The 18137-nt window shown below is 49.7% G+C and overlaps 9 protein-coding genes across 9 annotated transcripts; 5 read left to right on the forward strand and 4 right to left on the reverse strand.

The window, feature by feature from the left end:
* Positions 1 to 485: 485 nt before the first annotated feature.
* ASPSYDRAFT_55525 (putative Coatomer subunit epsilon) lies at positions 486 to 1648 on the forward strand (the record flags this gene model as incomplete). Its single annotated transcript, XM_040849051.1, has 5 exons — positions 486 to 510; positions 587 to 968; positions 1035 to 1170; positions 1237 to 1475; positions 1540 to 1648. The coding sequence occupies 5 exons, from the start codon at positions 486 to 488 to the stop codon at positions 1646 to 1648; spliced, it is 891 nt and encodes a 296-aa protein (XP_040706571.1).
* A 271-nt stretch (positions 1649 to 1919) lies between these two features.
* On the reverse strand, positions 1920 to 3208 carry ASPSYDRAFT_142852 (putative 6-hexanolactone hydrolase; the record flags this gene model as incomplete). Its single annotated transcript, XM_040841279.1, has 4 exons — positions 1920 to 2048; positions 2124 to 2716; positions 2790 to 2935; positions 3003 to 3208. 4 exons carry the CDS (start codon positions 3206 to 3208, stop codon positions 1920 to 1922), a joined length of 1074 nt encoding a protein of 357 aa, XP_040706572.1.
* A 393-nt stretch (positions 3209 to 3601) lies between these two features.
* On the reverse strand, positions 3602 to 5240 carry pmi1 (mannose-6-phosphate isomerase pmi1; the record flags this gene model as incomplete). Its single annotated transcript, XM_040841573.1, has 5 exons — positions 3602 to 4605; positions 4666 to 4903; positions 4969 to 5060; positions 5124 to 5144; positions 5210 to 5240. 5 exons carry the CDS (start codon positions 5238 to 5240, stop codon positions 3602 to 3604), a joined length of 1386 nt encoding a protein of 461 aa, XP_040706573.1.
* Positions 5241 to 5427: 187 nt separating this feature from the next.
* On the forward strand, positions 5428 to 7112 carry ASPSYDRAFT_55528 (SAGA-associated factor 29 family protein; the record flags this gene model as incomplete). The annotated part of the gene is made up of 4 exons (XM_040849052.1): positions 5428 to 5520; positions 5680 to 6169; positions 6263 to 6767; positions 6830 to 7112. 4 exons carry the CDS (start codon positions 5428 to 5430, stop codon positions 7110 to 7112), a joined length of 1371 nt encoding a protein of 456 aa, XP_040706574.1.
* A 511-nt stretch (positions 7113 to 7623) lies between these two features.
* Positions 7624 to 9164, forward strand: ASPSYDRAFT_55532 (GTP cyclohydrolase II; the record flags this gene model as incomplete). Its single annotated transcript, XM_040849053.1, has 2 exons — positions 7624 to 8799; positions 9123 to 9164. The coding sequence occupies 2 exons, from the start codon at positions 7624 to 7626 to the stop codon at positions 9162 to 9164; spliced, it is 1218 nt and encodes a 405-aa protein (XP_040706575.1).
* Positions 9165 to 9389: 225 nt separating this feature from the next.
* On the forward strand, positions 9390 to 11990 carry ASPSYDRAFT_41450 (bZIP transcription factor). The gene is made up of 2 exons (XM_040846282.1): positions 9390 to 10381; positions 10471 to 11990. Exons 1-2 carry the CDS (start codon positions 9820 to 9822, stop codon positions 11571 to 11573), a joined length of 1665 nt encoding a protein of 554 aa, XP_040706576.1. The 5' UTR covers positions 9390 to 9819; the 3' UTR covers positions 11574 to 11990.
* An 18-nt stretch (positions 11991 to 12008) lies between these two features.
* On the reverse strand, positions 12009 to 13684 carry ASPSYDRAFT_41451 (NAD(P)-dependent oxidoreductase). Its single transcript, XM_040846283.1, has 5 exons — positions 13436 to 13684; positions 13180 to 13371; positions 12783 to 13114; positions 12578 to 12715; positions 12009 to 12515 (listed from the first exon to the last, which is right to left on the reverse strand). Exons 1-5 carry the CDS (start codon positions 13451 to 13453, stop codon positions 12257 to 12259), a joined length of 939 nt encoding a protein of 312 aa, XP_040706577.1. The 5' UTR covers positions 13454 to 13684; the 3' UTR covers positions 12009 to 12256.
* A 249-nt stretch (positions 13685 to 13933) lies between these two features.
* On the forward strand, positions 13934 to 15966 carry ASPSYDRAFT_1168360 (actin-related protein 2; the record flags this gene model as incomplete). The annotated part of the gene is made up of 7 exons (XM_040840208.1): positions 13934 to 13952; positions 14023 to 14069; positions 14148 to 14291; positions 14405 to 14630; positions 14682 to 15247; positions 15308 to 15385; positions 15446 to 15966. 7 exons carry the CDS (start codon positions 13934 to 13936, stop codon positions 15530 to 15532), a joined length of 1167 nt encoding a protein of 388 aa, XP_040706578.1. The 3' UTR covers positions 15533 to 15966.
* Positions 15967 to 16142: 176 nt separating this feature from the next.
* ASPSYDRAFT_129577 (DMT family transporter) lies at positions 16143 to 17631 on the reverse strand (the record flags this gene model as incomplete). The annotated part of the gene is made up of 3 exons (XM_040840535.1): positions 16143 to 16402; positions 16517 to 17241; positions 17306 to 17631. 3 exons carry the CDS (start codon positions 17629 to 17631, stop codon positions 16143 to 16145), a joined length of 1311 nt encoding a protein of 436 aa, XP_040706579.1.
* Positions 17632 to 18137: the final 506 nt, after the last annotated feature.

Genomic DNA, 18137 nt, shown 5'->3' on the forward strand with positions numbered 1-18137 from the left:
TCTGGGAGATGGCTAGCATTAGGGTTTTGCTCTCACGGAAGCATTTGCATTGTCGGATATAAATTGTGGGCAATTTTTCATGTTCTGGTGTCTGATTGAAGAAAGCGTGATCTCCTGGAGAGAAAGATATCTTCGTTTTATGGGGCTATTGATTAGTTTATACGTGTCCTGGACGGCACTCAGCTATCTATTACTCAAATTGACTGATAGAAGATGCGTCTGGGGCGCTTCTTTGAACCAAGACATTTGTGGCTGCAATTCATCTATTTGGAGGCTTACTCGTAAACGTTCCTCGTAGGGGACCTCTAGGCTCAGTAAGTACGCACACAGTCCATGGTCAGTTCGGGATACTTTCCCCCTCGGCCCACTTTCCCTTTTACCCACCGAAGCCAACTTGACTACTTTCCACTCCGCAACTGAACAACAAGAGCTCGGTCACTCTATCAAGAAAACAACACTCAATAACATCCTCTCCCAAACTCGCAATGGATCCATTCTCGGCAGAAGGAGGTACGTGACAGTGCTCTCAAGCCCATTCCTAGCAATAATCTACCCACTATTTCGAATCTAACCACCTTTCTCACAGAACTCATTAACATCCACAATGCCTTCCACCAAGGCCAATACCAAGCCGTCATAGACTTCGACACATCCTCTTTCTCGCCTGAAAACGCCCTCCCAGCACGAATTCTCCAGCTCCGCGCTCAAATCGCCCTAGGAAACACAGCCGACGTTCTTGCAGACGTCGAGAGTGAAGCCGACCAAACTCCCGATCTAGGCGCCGTCAAGGCCGTCGCGCAATATGAAGCCGGAAACGCAGATGCTGCGCTTCAACTAGCCCAGAAGCTGGCGGAGAATTACCCGGATAATGCCACCGTGCAGGCTCTTGGTGGGACGGTGTTGCAGGCCGCGGGGAAGAGTGAGGAGGCGTTGAACTTGTTGGGAAAGCATCAAGGGAGCTTGGAGGCGTGAGTGTTTCTTGTGAATGGCCGGGTCTCTGGGGACAAACTAACCTTTTTTGATATTCTGTGCAGTGTGGCATTGATTGTTCAGGTCCACCTCCAGCAGAACCGATCCGACCTTGCACTCAAGGAGGTCCAGGCTGCGAAGCGCTGGGCGCAGGACTCGCTACTGGTTAATCTTGCTGAGTCGTGGGTTGGGATGAGAGTTGTGCGTTTCTTTTTTGTAACAATGCTGCACTATGATCAAGACTTTGCTAACCTCTTCAATTCTTAGGGCGGCGAGAAATACCAGTCCGCATTCTATGTTTACGAAGAACTTGCCTCCGCCGACAGCACTTCGGCGCCACTTTCGATCGTTGGACAGGCCGTTGCAGAAATTCACCTCGGCCGACTACCGGAGGCTGAAGCCGCGATTTCTGCTGCTCTCGAGAGATACCCGAATGACGCAGGGCTGATTGCGAATTCGATTGTATTGAATGTGTTGGCCGGGAAGCCCGCGCAAGATTTAGAAGAGTATGCTATCCCCATCCTCTGAGGCTTTTACGGGGATGATTTTACTAACGATAATCTTGCACAGGCGTCTTCGAGAGACCCAGCCATCGCACGCTCTGCTGGCCGATATCCAAGAAAAGAGTGAATTTTTCGACGCAGCTGCTGCTAAATACTCTGCAAAGGTTTCTTCATAGATAATCAGTTTAGTCCAGTGTCTTTAATTTATGAATTGATATGACGGCCAGCTATCCGCTTCTAGATTCTCTCTTGATAGAGGCTACACAAGCGAGTTTTCTATTTTCGGTTATATGTTTGATCGATTTTCAAAACTGTCAGTATGGCACTATGGGCATACAAGCTGTTATATATACCGTATTATAATTGGCGGTTAAAATGAGAGAGGCTAGTACATAGGCAAACACGGACAAAAAATATGGGCTGTTCCTGATGTTGTCGCTTTGGGGTTCATAGACGAGCTCCCAGCCAATTTCTCAACCCACGAGCCTGCTGTCCTCCCATCCCCGTACCACTGTAAATAGGGGATACATGTGTATCCTCATACCCGACGACATAGGTAGTCTGCGGAACGACAGTCTTGAACCGTACCGTTAGCATTGTTATCATGTAGAATCCTCCCGGCAACGTATAGATAAGATCGCTACAGCTTACCTTGAACCTTTTCGCAAAATCATCAATCGCAGAGAATAGGATCTCGTCTCCTCCCACGAGAATCAGCACACTCTTCGCTTTTGCGCCAGCCCACCATTCAGTCGGCGCCTTTGCTGGCTCACTCCAAGCATCACCTTCCGCTCTCTTCCCCAGATACTCGATTGACCAGGTCTTCAAGCCTTCAGATGGAATAACATCCTTATACTGATTCTCGGTGACGGACTTCCCATCCAGGGCAAAACTCACCCACGGCGCAAAGCCGAATACACCAGCAAGTTCGGTGCCATCCTTCAGCGGTAGAGGATCGATTTCCGGATGAGGGTGGGTAAGGTGCAAGAGAACAGAAAGGGCCAGGTTCCCACCTGCGGAGTCGCCGCCGACAATCACGTTGGACGGGTCACGACCACCGTCGGTGAGAATGTAGCGGAGGGCTTCGACGGATTGGCGGAGCTGCGTTGGGTATTCAGCTGGCGGCGAAAGGGTGTAGGCGAGGAAGAAGATGGCGACATCGTGTCCGTTCTTGTTGAGCTCCTCGATCAAACTGCTGAGGAAGGAGAAGTGTCCCGGGGCCGGGGGTACGACAAAACCTCCACCTTTGTTCTCTCTATTTAGTTCGGGCTGGTTGTTGCCTGGTAAGACTTTTGTTGGGAGGGCAGTCTTACTAACCGTGGTAGTATATGACGATGTTTTTGGCGCTCTTATTGCCAATCCAAAGACCTGACGCACCATGGTTGAGGCCTACGATTTCCGGTGTAATGTTGTGCTGTTTCGCGTAAATCTCATATCCTTGAATGGCCGAGGCGTTCTGGGATCTGAAGAACGTATTGATTAGCAATCAGCTATTCCTCAAACCCGGATAGCCCCAAAATATTAACGAACTGGAGTTGTCGCGATGACAGCCTGCGGACGGCCCTGCGAATTGCAGTATGTGTAACATGCTGATTAAAATGTTTTGCTCCGCTTTTACCCCGGAAAGCGCCAGTGATGACGCTATACAAAACAGCCCCAAGCACTGAAAGATTGCCCGCAAAGAGATCGGCTTTCTCCCACAGAGAGAGCGGTTCCCCGGTTAGAGCAGAAGCCATTGGGAAATAGGGTTATGGGATTAAATGGGAGAAGTTCTTTGGAAGGTAGTTGAAGGCGTGAGAACTACAGTTCCCATGCAAGGCCTTGAACAGAAGAAATCACACCAGCTCCGCAGGCGGCCTCAAAAACATCCCCCGATTTCCCCGCACTCTTCAAACGCAAGAATTAACGCTAGGTAGGGACTCGAGGTCCGAGGAGGGGTCATGGGCCATGGCATGATGGAGCTATGGTTCGCTACTTCAGTACCTCGGCTGTGGTTTCGGCGTTGGTGGAGCCGGCTATGCAAGGAAACAACAACCTTGCGCCCACATATTAACATTTCGCAGAAGGTCCCATCAGAGCAAACAGAATCAATCTTGGGTTATATTCGTGATTTGTAATTTTAGTCCATGCTAGTGTCCGTTGACCATATCCTCCTTCCCTGTCAGATCACAGAAAGCTTTGAATGTAGTAAAAACATTCTCCTCGTCAGGTCCAGTCCCGGTGTTCTCGATGATGCATTCTGCATTTGCGCCAACGAAGAACACATATCCCTCTTTGACTTCTTCCGTCTTGTGGCCCACCGTAATCTTACCCTCGCCCCCAGTGCATATTAGGATACTCGGGCCCGTCAATGAATCGAATGTTGCCTTTGCACGTGTGCGACGGAGGTCCGTCTTGACAACGCTAAACTCTTCGATCGGTGGGTCATAAAGAAGAGATTCTGAGGCGCTCGAGTAGGCCGGAGCATTCAGCACTACATACGGGTAATCCGCGGGCTCCAGCTTCTGCTCCTCAATGGGTGCATATGAGTAGGTTAGCATGTCGGTGAGAGTATCTACATCCTTGAACTTGGGTGTGAAGCCCGCCCGCACAACGTTGTCGGATGAAGCCATGCACTCAATTATGTCTCCAGAGATATAGGCGTGGATATCATCCGCCTTGAGGAACATAGCCTCCCCAGGGTCCAGACGGACGAAATTGAGAAAGAAGAAGACGAAGAGACCAATGTCGTTGGGGAACTGTTCGTTCAGGCGGACGACAACAGATGCCAATTCGGCAGGGTTGGTAGGATTCGTGTCCGGGGCGTTGACAAGAGACGCAAAGGTCTCCGGAGAATTCTGAGCTGATGTGACAAGTTCCTGCGCGGCCGTTTCAATTTGCTCAGGAGACGAGTTCATTAACGCAGCAAAAAGCGTTCGCAGGGCGCTTTTGTTTTTCCTTGTCTGTTCTAAGTCATCGGAGGCCTCGGATCCCTTAATCACATTCTCAAAATCTGCTGCAGTCTGCCCACCGACGAGGCCACGGAGGGGTGCAACAGCTCTAAGGAAATGGGCAATCTCAGCTAGCGGCCGGAAGCCACACAGGCCCTCGAAGGGTGTAATTGCGATGGTCATCTCCGGCTTGTGGTTGTCATCTGCAGGAGGGACAAGAGTGTTAGTAAACCGGGATGAAATACTAAGGCCAATCCTCCTACCTGGGTAGTTTCGGGGATCCCGTGCGTGAAGTTTTTCAGCAAGCTTTTTGTTCGGGTGGGCTTGGATACTGAGAGCTTTTCGGATCGACAGCACCTTGAGGAGGAAAGGAAGCTTGCCGCCATATCGGTCACTAACTTCGGGTGAAATCAAAGCCACATTATCCTGGACTAGGTCGAGCAGGGTACGCTGTGTTTCGAGGTCTTTCGATGGAAGAGACGGATGGGTCCCCATCCATAGCTATCTTGGATCAGTTTCGTGTCTCCCACATTGAAATGAGCCCAATGCACTCCCGGAAGACTCACTTCAGCATAAGGCTTCTCTGATTCGACCGAGAAATCCGGGGCTGCGGTGGTCGCTGCATATTTAGCAGCTGTAGACTCAAGACCGACCTTGCCTGTGGAGGTTTAGTTCAACGTGAACAACGTATATATAGCCAGTTAATCGGGAAGGTGCCTACCCCAGTCATAGCTATTTACTCCTGTTCAACACAATAAATCAGCCAAGATGTGAGAGACAACACCGGGAATTTAGAGAAGGACAAACCACATTGGAGGCGTAGAAGCGGTACCTGCATTTCGGTGAAGACCAAGAGCTAGTTTTCAGTTGAACACAGAGAACTGGAGTGAGCTCAATAGCGGGTCATCCAGTGGTGACTTATTGAGTGAATTCCTGGTTGCTGTGTCGCTGCTGCTCAGAATGGCTTTTCCTTCTCAGCCACTTATCTGTTTCTTTTCACACACAATTCTGGCCTGGATTTTTGAATGATCTTTCTGTTCTACCCCTCGATCTTAAGCACCAGGAAAACCAATGAGACCTGCCTGATTCGGCTGACCGCATCCGTCCCTCCGGAGCCCGTGATAGTCCCGTGACCAATTTCTCCAGTTTTGATGGAATCCGCCAATCGCCGCAAGCCGTCCGGCGACTCTGACAGAGCCCCGCCGAGCTCTGCCCCGACCCCGAATCTCCGGCAGAACGACGCTCGAGCCAAGAAGAGCCGCCGCCCAGCATCCCAGTCGCAATCGCAGTTACAGCCTCCGTCACTTAATCCGGTTTCCGGTCAAGCGCAAGCCGAAGGCCCTCCACACCCTGAATCCGACCGTGGTAGTCTCGTTGTACGTCCGCACAGCTTAAGGCACGGCGCAGCTCGTGGCACGCGGAGTGCCAACAACCGAGAGCTCGTCTCCGCCTTTGAATGGGCCGCTCTCGAGATTGAGAAGCAGCTCTCTCCAGAGGGGGCCTCAGCGGCTGCCGAGAACCGCAATCAAGGCCATTGGCCGAAGGTGGTCGTTCCAGTGCCCAAACCTCATACGAAGAAAATGTCTCGGAATCGCCCCCGGGGCCCTCCCATGCCCAGGGACAATGGCCTTGCCGCGAACGAGGAGACTGATATGTGGAATAAGATCCTTCAAGATCTACGCAAGGCAAAAGAGAAGAATGATAAGCAGAAAGAATTGGTGGAACAGATAGGGGCTTTGAATGAGACAATTGGCAGAGAGGGCGGAAGTAAGTAGTATCCCTTCCTTGTGTAGCTCCGCGCGCGACTCATAGTGTCTTCTGTAATGGGCTTACGGATGGTTAACTAATACCTACGTACAGAACCTACCCTTAATGAGCATAATCAACTCGACGATCTTTATCGTCAAATGCTCAAGCTATGCGAAGACGAGAGGGCTATTCTTCAAGATGAACCAAGCGACGTGATCAAGAACTTGGGTCTTCTCACTGCGCTCCGGCAGGCATCGGAGGCAGAAGCTCCCTTGAGCCGTGCTGCTTCTCTGTCCAAGTCGCGAAAAAAGCGGAACGATATGGACGGGTCAGCTACTGATTCACCAGGCCCGTCAGGCGTCTCTGACAAAAGCAGTCGCTCCAAGAACGGCACCCAGCGCAGCACCAGCGTGTCCAGCACGCAAGTCCGTGATAATGTGCAGGTAAAAATAGAAGAAGGATCTGAAAGCGCCAAGGCTACACCTGCAGAGCGCAACGGACAGCTAGCTGTGGGTGCCGAAGTTGTTTTCAAACACAACAAGAATAAGCAGGGTGTGGAAGGTGAGGGCATTCAGTGTATTATCAAAGGGATTACAGGTGAGGGTAACAAGAAAAGGTGGGTCGAGCCTTCAAGTCCTTATTTTCTGTGCAAGATTGACCGGTGCATGTATCATCAAGATACGATGTCCAGGACCCGGAACCGAATGAAAACGGTGAACAAGGGGCTGTTTACAAGACAACGGCAGTGTCTTTGATCCCGATTCCTCGGATGGGGTCGACCTTACCATCATTTTCTGTAGGGAAGCAAGTTCTTGCTCGGTACCCTGATACAACGACCTTCTACCGTGCAGAGGTCATGGGCTCTAAAAAGGACACCTATCGCCTCAAGTTCGAAGGCGAAGAAGATGATAAGGAGATGGAGGTGGACCGACGGTTTGTGCTCGATATAGCCGGCAAGTAAGATATAGATTGGGCCGCCAGGGAAGCTCAATACCGAATATCCTTTGAAGTCCATTTCATTTTTGCATATTTAGTTTAATTGGTTGGTTTGGTTTGGGAGGCGTTTACAGCGTATGGCTTAATACAATTGCCTATCATGGCGAGATCTAAGTTGTTGGTGTGCTAGTATTTTGCGCTGTACTCCGCAATGGAAGATGCTAGATGCTTTTCCTTGGCTGACTGCGGATTTACTTAAGCTGTTGTCATCGGGACTCTAATGATGACTCAGCGCGTCCCCCGCCAAATCCGCCGCTGCTTCCGAGGCTCCAAATCCACATGCGGTCCGAAGATGGCCTGGCAGCGATTGAAGCGACATGACTAGTGAATGAAAGCCGATAGCGCAGACTTCTCTTTCCGATGTTCATACTTTGATTTCTGACATATTTTGTCCTTTAGAATTGAGCCTGAGATACGACTGATCGGTATTTGGATTGGGAATCCATTGTATATCACCCTATACCCCTCACATCGCGATGGCGAATTTACCATCTCACGCCTCGCCAACGTTCGGCGCAAAGGCCGCCGCTCCCACACAACCGATTGAACAAATATCTCTCACTTCAGGGCAGACATCGTCTCTGGATGGTCGATCAGATGGCTTTATACAACGCGATACGACGAACGACTCGGGTGCTATCGGTAGCACACCCGGCGACATGACACCTGCAGTGCCTGCCTCCCTCCTTTCCCCTTCTTTCACACCACCGGCCACTCCTGGCGGCACACTGAACAAGGAACTATTGCTTCAAGAGGCTACTCCGCAGACAGTCTCTCATGCCAGGCCTCCGAAGCTCCTTCCCCGTCTACCCGATGTCGAGTGCATCGTGCGCGCGCGTATCCCAACAACAAACGGTGCTGAAATGTTCTTACATCTGTATCATAATGATCTAGACAGCAAAGAGCATCTTGCAATTGTCTTTGGGAATACTATCCGAAGTCGAAGTCTGGACAAAGTGAGACCTGGCGAGACGGAAATGGATCGGATGATTCGTGGAGCTTATGTGGGTAAACTCCATCCTGGTCGCGTGAGCAGTTGGCATGATGCGGCCAAGGAAGGAGCTTCTGGTGAACTAGGTGATGAGGCCGACGGCGGTGCCGTACATGATGCAGATCTAATGCACGAGCAATTGAGTGAAGCTCCATTAGTACGCATCCATTCAGAGTGCTACACCGGGGAAACGGCTTGGTCCGCTCGCTGTGATTGTGGAGAACAACTTGATGAGGCAGCTAGACTGATGTCGTTACCAATGGAGACCCTCAATGAGATTGCATCCCAGCAATCCCGGTCTGTACCATCCAATGTTTCAGGGGGCGTCATAATTTACCTTCGTCAAGAAGGCCGGGGGATTGGACTAGGGGAGAAATTGAAAGCCTACAACTTGCAAGATTTGGGATCAGATACAGTCGAAGCGAACCTTCTTCTGCGTCATCCAGCCGATGCCCGTAGTTACGGACTGGCTACAGCGATGCTCGCTGATCTAGGCCTGGGAGTCGATTCGAACCCGCATGGAATTCGCCTACTCACAAACAACCCGGACAAAGTCAGAGCAATTGAAGGGCCAGGTCGCGAAGTAATAGTGAAGGACCGTGTGCCAATGGTCCCATTGGCGTGGCAGACTGGAGGAAAGATGGGCATTAAAAGCTCTGAAGTCGAAGGCTATTTACAAACGAAGGCAAGTTTGACCCCCAGTTGTAGTTCTATGTTTATGTGCAAATTGAAATTAAACTAACCGCTATGCTGGAACAGATTTCGAAGATGGGGCATATGATTCAATGATTAGAATTTTAGACCGTCTATTCCCTTTCTCTTCGACACTCGAGAGGGAGTACACGCGACAACTCAAGCATAAGGATACGATGGAGACGATTCACCTTGTATATGAAATAGCGACGCATGTTGTCTAATTGTTCGATTCTCGTTTCGTTCTTGCGGTTTTGGTTTTGGTTTCTTTGATATTACTTGGAATGCCAGCATTGCTTCACAGATTTCGCCATGACAGTGGCCATTGTATAGGTTCTGATTCTCACGATTTTGGGGCTCATAGTTATTGGGTTGAAATAAAATCATCTGTTACATTTGGGGGTCCTCTAATCTTAGTTATCTATTAAATTATGTATTCTCGACGCCGGAACCAGGATACCGAGGCAGGTTGTTCGCTCCTGTATTTGAGTAGCACCGGTCTGGCAAGAAAGAAAGGCACGAGACAAGTGTTTCCGCCACCGATATATTCAAGTCGCGGAAATACATGTCCACGCAATCTTGATCAATATTGGGCGACCTGAGTCGGTTGCATTGGGCACTGCATAGGTAGCCAGGTGTGAGCTTGAGCCACCCGAGTCCGGAAAGGAGCCAGAAAACGGGCCCCTCGACCCTTAATCGTATCGTCAGTTCGTCATCCTTCTATTCTCATCGGCTCGTGCTTTTTCCATCTTTACGCTATCCTCCTACTCCTTCAGCTCTTTCTTTCCTATCATTGCTGGCCATTGTCTCTCGCTTATCAATATTTAGAAGAAATCGGTAACAAGTGTCCCAAATGCCTTGAATCTTCCTGCGCTGATCAACGAGATCCCGCCCGTGGACTGTCCGCGTCCACCTCCCGGAAGAACCTCCACCCTCGTGCTTCGAAATTGAATGGCCATTGCGATCCGATAATTGCCGCGAGTAGGCAATGGCCACACGCCTGCCCTCCCTTTCCGATGTGGCGTCCTCGTCGGCGGTCGAAGTCTCGTCCTCTTCCGCGTTGCCCGCCCTCCAACGTCCTCCGATCGCAAATGCGACAGCTCCAAATGGCTCAGAGAACGTGAAACTGGAGGAATCGCCGACACCTGTTGATGTGACATCCACTTCAGCCGACGCGCATGCGCTAGAATCCAACCCCGCCGATAATAACACCAACAATAGCCCTAGTCCTGCAACAACCGCTGCGGGCCGAAAACGCAAGCTGAATAGTGCCTCCGCACGCGGCGTAGCCAACCTCACCCCCGATCAGCTTGCGAAGAAGCGAGCCAACGACCGCCAAGCTCAACGGGCAATTCGTGAAAGGACGAAAACACATATTGATGGTCTTGAACAGCGGGTTCGCGAGCTCTCCTCGCAAAAGCCTTTTCTGGACCTCCAGGCTGCGCTGAAGCAAAATGAAGCTATCTTGGCTGAGAACAAGGAGCTCCGGCAAGGACTGAGGGCGATTGTAGATACCATTCAACCACTGCTGGGAAAGCAGGACCCGTTAAGTGAGTTTTACTTTACCTTGGCATCTGGCGTTACTTCACAAGAAATAGTTGGGGGCTATATGCGTGGTTTTATTAACACCACATACTAGATCTTCCAGCGACAACACCTGCAACAGCCAGGCCGACAGCTCCTATTATACCCTCGGCATCGCCTTCTTTGGATAACAATGTTTTGCCGTCAAATCCTCACAGGTCCGCGACAGTTGACCGTGCATATACCGAATCCGTTGCGAGCGTGGATACACCATCGTCCACACACTCAGCACCGACATTAGGCTCGCGCCGCGATAGTGCCACGGGGAATAATCCGTCCTTGCGACTCGCATTCGACTATCAACGGCACAACTTAATCCATGGACTGGATTTTGGTGGCGATGAAAGAATGGGCTTCAATTTCTTGCTCGATCCATCACAGCAAGTGCCCAAGGTGGAAGGCTTTCGTCGTCCGTCAGAGGTTGGCAGGCCGCAAGCAGGCATCCCGTCGACTTATAATACCCTCCCGCCACTTGGTACCATGACAGACCAAACACTGCCAGCTTACATGACCCCTGTTCGTAATACCGCTCCGACGTGCACCCTAGACGCCATTCTGCTCGACTTTCTTCATAACCGACAACGCGAGGCTGCGAAAGGAGTGCCGAAACAGAAGCTGGTTGGGCCAGCATATCCGAGTGTCTCCTCGTTGCTTAATCCAGAGAGGAGTGTTTATTCCCATCCTCTCTCCAAAGTGTTCACCGACATTCTGCGCACATTCCCAGACATCTCCTCACTTCCTGAGCAACTCGCGGTGCTTTATGGCATGTTTCTCTTGATGCGGTGGCAAATATACCCTACAGCCGAGAATTACCACCGTTTGCCTGACTGGCTAACTCCGCGGCCCTCGCAGCTCCTTACACCACATCCGGCATGGATTGATTATCTTCCCTGGCCGCGAATGCGAGATCGTCTTGTCATGTCTTACCATGAGTACCCATTTGAGAACTGGTTTATTCCATTTACCAATACACTCTCCGTCAATTGGCCTTATGAAGCCACGGACTGTCTTCTCTCAGCCGGCGACACTGACGAATTGATCATCAATCCTGTTTTCGAGAGGCATTTCTCCGATATAAATAACTGGACGCTCGGCCCAGCATTTGCCGAGGAATTCCCGCAGTTAGTCGAAACGACAAAGATCAAACCCGCATCATGATTGGTTCTTATTTCTTCCTGTATCTACACTCTCCGGAGAACGTTGGCCTTTTTTTTTTTTTTTTCCTATCATAATTATTATTATCCCGTTATCCCTCGATCGATTTTTTGAACAAAACCCCAACTAGTATAGTTGGAATTTGCATATATTGAGCAAAGGTAATGGGTCGGGTGTTCCACATTCACGGCGTTCGAACACTGTGCTTTTCTCCCTCATGGCTTATAAATGGTACTGGATACTATCAATGGAGCAAATTAGTAAAAGTTACTTTCAACATTACAGCTCTAGAGGATTTCTTTTCATATCACGTTCTATGGTCTTGCTTGTGGAAAAGCTCTACTTAATCGATCTGAAAAGAAATGTATGGTTTTTAATTAGACACAGCTATGGAAGGCCTATTTATACCTCTACATTGATATGCTAGCAATAAGTGAGCTTTCCTCATGTAATTCTATGGTGAAGGCTTCTTTGAAGGTGTAAACAGTGAATTGTCGACCTTGCCAATTCGATATTGATGTAAACGGTGAAGTTCCCGCCTTCACCAGGATCGTCAATGTTGACATTGCTGACTTGACTATTGTTCTTGAGAAAGTATATATAACATGCAAACAATATATCTATCACATACAGGCCCTAATCAAGTCGTTTAAATGTAAACCTTTCCATCTTAATCTAGAATCTGCTTAACCCTTTCGACTCTTCTCATTCCAGAACTCCATTCCCGCCTTCTGTCGCAAAACTCCATACATGGAACTGCTGTCTAAACATTCTCCGCCATACTCCCGAGCAGCAACCATGTTGTCAGTAGCAATCTGCAATGCCGGGAGCTCGACATTGTTCTCCTTCGCAACAGTGAATGCATGTTTTGCATCCTTAATTGCTAAGGAGACACCAAATCCAGGACGAGAGTCAAGAGGTGGTGCATATGCGCCGGTTGTTAAACTGGGTGTGTGTCAGTGATGGGTATGCCTCTCATAATAGGGTTTATCAGGAGGCGTAATTACCGCTTGGAATAGCCCCCAGCAACAGGCCCAAAGGCTTCCCCAATTAGCTCCTCCATTGCACCCGTTCCGAGGCCTGTGCGTTCGGCAAAGACTTGGGCTTCGCCGACGGCTTCCATTAGGTTGACAGTTATAATATTACTGTTCAAGGAAAATAAGAAATGACATTAGCGGTCCGCTTCAACACCCAGCACATGAGAAGGCTCACCCCGCAATCTTCAGCATAGAAGACTTTGTCGCGTCCTCTCCGCAATCGATCACCTTGCGACCCATGACGTCCTGGATCAGTGTCTTGACAAGATCCGATGCACGTTTTGGTCCGCCAATGGCAAAAACGAGCTTTCCGTCGACAGCAATGGGATTTCCACCAAATACTGGCGCGGCTAGGAAATCGGCTTGCTTCTCTTTCAGTTTTGCGACTGTTAGTCCCACCGTCTCGGGGTGGACGGTTGAGCAGTCGACAAAGATCTTGTCTTTTAGTGACTGGTTTGATTCCGTGACACTGGAGACAAGATTTTGCAGGACAGCGTCATTGGATACCTTTAGATGTCAGTATATCCAACTGGCAGTAATTGGCATCTAGGTAGGATGAGGAGAGTAATTACCATTGTGAAAATGATACCACACTGGGCGACAAGTTTTGAGAAGTTCGTCTCAGGGGTGGCACCAAGTGCTTTGAGGGGATCACCACGAGACATTGTTCGATTAGAGTAGAGGAGACTGTTTAGAGTGCTCTTGGTCGCCAGATGCTTCTGGAGATTGGTGGCCATTGCAAGGCCCATAGAGCCCAAGCCATACTTTTATCGGGGATTAGCATTGGCTGCTTGGGTTTTTGTTCCAGAATAATTTGGTGAGACTCACCCAGCCAACCCGATTCATTGTGTTCAGTTCAAATTAAATTGTTGGCTACAGTTCGTTCTCTGTCAATCGAGCAGGGAGGTCGGATGTTGTTGGGGTTGGAGGTGTACCTTGGCTACCTAGATGGTCTCCGACTCGTTATGGGCATTGATAAGGCGATCCCCGGTCTCGGTCGAGAACCAAAAATCCAGGACAGGCCCGTCATAACAGCGAATGAGGTCGATATACTGTATTGCAGATTATATTATCTAATGTACCTAGTCATTCAAACGAGAATTGTAAACTAAGGAACTTGGGGTTGCGTGCCTCAGGCGGTAAGGCAGGCAACGTCGTCAGTCAGCAACGCAACCACAGCGGGCACCGCCAACTTACTCCTGCTCGCTTCCCCTCATAATCACCAGCTCTCCCCACGGCTGGACCCCATATCTATGATTCTCCTTTGTTTCTCCTTCAGGAATTGATTGAGTTTTTTTTTTAAGCTAGCACTCTTCTACTTCCATCATGGCGGACATGCCCATTGGTAAGCTTTGTTCTCTGTTATTGCTGCTATGTATGCCTGTTCCAAGGTAGCGTCACTAACAACTCGCCAGTGCTCGACGGAGGAACGGGTTTCCTCAAGGTCGGGTATGCTGCACAGGTACACACCCCGAGCTCCCCGATCTAATTTGTACTCTAATTCAGAGCTTATTATTAACTCTCATGCTTCCTCCAACAGAACTTCCCCGAGCACCAGTTCCCTTCTATAGTGGGGCGGCCCATCTTGCGAACGGAGGAACAGTCTGGCGACATTGTTGTCAAGGATATCATGTGCGGAGATGAAGCCGCCGCTGCCAGATCAATGCTCCAGATTACCTATCCCGTATGTCTTGTCTATTTCCAATTCACTCATGCGCTATACCCACTTATGGGCGCGAGTCCCCGCTCCCCGGATTTCTAACGGTCTCGGGCTGATTCATATTGCGATAAATACAGATGGAGAATGGTATCGTCAAGAGATGGGATGACATGCAACATCTATGGAACTATACATTCTACGATAAAATGAAGATTGATCCCACCGGCCGCAAGATCCTACTCACCGAACCGCCCATGAACCCACTGAAGAACCGCGAGCAGATGGCTGAGGTCATGTTGGAGCAGTATAACTTTGGAGGAGTCTATGTCGCAATCCAGGCGGTCCTTGCACTATACGCTCAGGGTAAGCGCAGAGATGAGTATGACTTATAAACTTGCCGCTGATTTTGCTCAGGTCTCAGTAGCGGAGTTGTCGTGGACTCCGGTGACGGTGTCACCCACATCATCCCCGTCTATGAATCTACCGTCCTAAATCACCATATCCGCCGACTGGACGTAGCAGGTCGCGATGTTACTCGAAATCTTATCGCCCTCCTGCTCCGCCGCGGGTACGCCCTGAACCGTACCGCCGATTTCGAGACCGTGCGCCAGATCAAGGAAAAGCTTGCCTATGTGTCTTGCGACCTAGAACTCGACAGAAAGCTCTCCGAAGATACTACCGTACTAGTAGAATCCTACACCCTCCCTGATGGTCGTGTTATCCGAGTCGGTAGCGAGCGATTTGAAGCCCCCGAATGTCTCTTCCAACCGCATCTGGTGGACGTGGACCAGCCCGGTGTCGCTGAATTGCTTTTCAACACGATCCAGGGAACCGATGTCGATGTACGCTCTAGTTTATACAAGGCTATCGTGCTCAGTGGAGGAAGCAGCATGTACCCCGGTCTACCAACACGACTGGAGAAGGAATTGAAGCAATTGTGGTTGACGCGGGTCCTCAAGGGCGACCCGGAAAGGCTGAACGTACGTCTAATGCCAATATTACCACTTCGTAACTCAATCATACTAACTCGGCGCAAACAGAAATTCAAGGTTCGCATCGAAGACCCACCTCGACGGAGACACATGGTCTTCCTAGGAGGTGCTGTTCTCGCCAACCTGGTACGTCATTCCATTAAATACCCCAAACACCACATGTACTTACGAACTCCTCAAAAACAGATCGCAGACAAGGAAGACATGTGGGTTTCTAAGCAAGAATGGCAAGAACAAGGTGCTCGTGCTCTTGCCAAACTCGGACCAAGGTAAAATGGGTTTTTCCTCAAGGCTATCTGTTACTTCAATTACCGTGGTACCTCTTAAGCGCTCTTATTTGGTCATGTTTATTGCCGCCTGTTTTTGTATCTGAAATGAAAACTCAACCTCCCTCCACCATCACTCGATTCATATGTTCACGCAAACCTCACCAAACCCGCCTGCCCTTTTAAAACCCTGTCGATATACACCTAGCAGTCCTCCTCCGGCTGTACTTTGATATCAATTGCTGCCGTGTAGCTACCAATTATAGAGAAGTGATTCGAGGTGAACAATATATTGTATGTATGCGACTCAACACCCGAAACTCTTGTGATATATATTTTGGTTTCTCATTAAAAACGCCATTCAATTTTGTATTGAGAAGAGAAATTTATGGTACATATACCCGCAAGACACCAATCCGTGACACTATCCAAAACTCCATGATATGTACGTATAGAAAATGGTCCCCGGTAGTATGCGGCATGCGTATGGACAAATTAAGAACCCAGTCAGATGTATGAGATGGCCGTGCCAATGTTAATAAGAAGGGAATGTGTATATGCAACGATTGTAAAGATTCAGCCAGCCCAATCTAAACCTGTCGCACACCTGAGCTAGTTTATTCATCGGTATCGGACGAGGCGGCGTCTTGCTCGATGTTCTTTTTCCGTTCTTCGTTCATCTCCCGATAGGTACTCCAACTTAGGAGGAAGAACGCTACCATAATTAAGATACCACCGACAATAGAAGACTTCGGGAGCGGGTGGCCTGTTCGAAGCCAGTCGACGATTGCGACGAGGAAGATTGTGAGAAGGGCCGCCACGGACGAGAGAACAGGTGAAGTAAGAGAGATCAAGACTAGGAAAGACCCGGAGAAAGCTGTTGCAAACAGGCAAAAGAGGCGCACGGTCAGCACTCGGTTTATTGCGCCTGCGATATTACATTATGATAGCGGAAAGGGGAGGGCACTCGTGCAGATTGGGGGGAACTCACTAGCATTGGCTATAACTGATATTATCAGCATCCACGCGGCCTCACCGGTCGGCCATCGGAATGTCTCCAGGCCGAGAATGTGGAGAACTGGCAGTGGAATCCAAAGGACAAGTAGGGTAAATAACCCGATAAGGCTGCCGTAAGTGTTGGCGAAGATCATGCTTCGGCCAGCACTGGTTCCTTCTGGAGGACAGGCGTACCTCTTGTACAACACCTCATACAAACCATATAGCACGCTACCAATACCAATAATGAGATTTCCAAGAAGTCTAGTAGCACCATGTCTCCCTTCGTCTTCGCCTCCATCTCCATAAGCGACAACAAGTACTCCAACAATAGCCACACCCACCGATAACACCTTATCTAGTCGTAACTTTTCCTTGAGAAGCGGAATCGAAAACGCGTAGGCAAAGAAGGCAGAACAGTTGTAAATCGCCGTCAAATCACTGGCAGTAGTCTGGTTGACCGCAACATACCAAGAACCGCCGGCTATCGTAAGTGCAGTTGTCACAAATGCTGTTGTCTTGAGGAGGTAAGGGATTGGAGACCGGTGAGTTTCGCGGGATGTTAGGTGCAGGTCCTGGGATTCCACCATCTGACCCGTGGTCCAAAGCAGATACACATGGCGGCGCCAGAAAGCTTCCCACGAAAGCCCTCGTTTCTGCAGTCGGAGGATCAGGAGTTGCACTGGCCAGAGCAGGAACCAGGAACCGTGAGTAAGGTATCTAAACAGTCAATAAATCAGCACAATCAATAATGTGGCGATACCATAAATTTCCTAGCACTTACAGCATGCAATACGGTTTGTCCCACCCCAGATCATGTTGAATGTACACAGCTGTTTCCGTCTGAACCACGAAGCTTGCCAAACTTAGCAGTAAAAACCCCGACGCGATGAAATATTTTTGTCGAGTCTGCTGTTTCGCAAGAGCATCTGCACTGCCCTCTGGACTTTTACTTCGCATTGTCGACCGTCTCGAATGGTGAAGCATAGGCCTGCCTTCTGCGTCACCACCCCTAAAGCTGTTGGCCGACATTCGTCCTTGCTGCTCAGGATCTAGCAGCGGTTGACGTGACCGGCCGTCAAAGGGCCCATGCATGCTTGTGCGAGCCATGGACATCTCCATATCGTCTGAGTGGCGCGAGTCGGGAGCCTGTTCTGAATCTCTCCCCTCGTAGCCATCAAAGGACCTTTTGCTGTCTGAAGCCACCGTGTATGTAATTTCGTGAGGTTTTCCTTAAAGCGGTAGCGAAGATAAATGAGCGAAAGGTGTCAAAAACTCTTTTTTTGATCTTAACACGATCACATTGAGGAGTCGGAATGCACCGGGGATAGTAGGGCTCTCAGGTTAACAGTGAGCCGAAAATGGACGATATGCTAGGTAGCATAGAACGCCATTGAATCCGCAGATGTAGTCGCACTGCAGCTGAACTCGGTCGAAGAGCTTGCGGGAGTGTAGCAGGAGTGGACAACGAAGCAAGAAGTTCTGGGGAACGGAAATATGGAGATTGGAGACTTGCAGGTGCCACTTGAATCTCAGCTGCCACTGCCACGGTGCCTGATGACGATCTATTACTAAGTCCGGGATAGCCAAGGCCGGTTTCGGCTTAGTCGCTCGTT

This window comes from Aspergillus sydowii, assembly GCF_001890705.1.
Source record: "Aspergillus sydowii CBS 593.65 unplaced genomic scaffold ASPSYscaffold_2, whole genome shotgun sequence".
In the NCBI taxonomy this organism is placed as follows: domain Eukaryota; kingdom Fungi; phylum Ascomycota; class Eurotiomycetes; order Eurotiales; family Aspergillaceae; genus Aspergillus; species Aspergillus sydowii.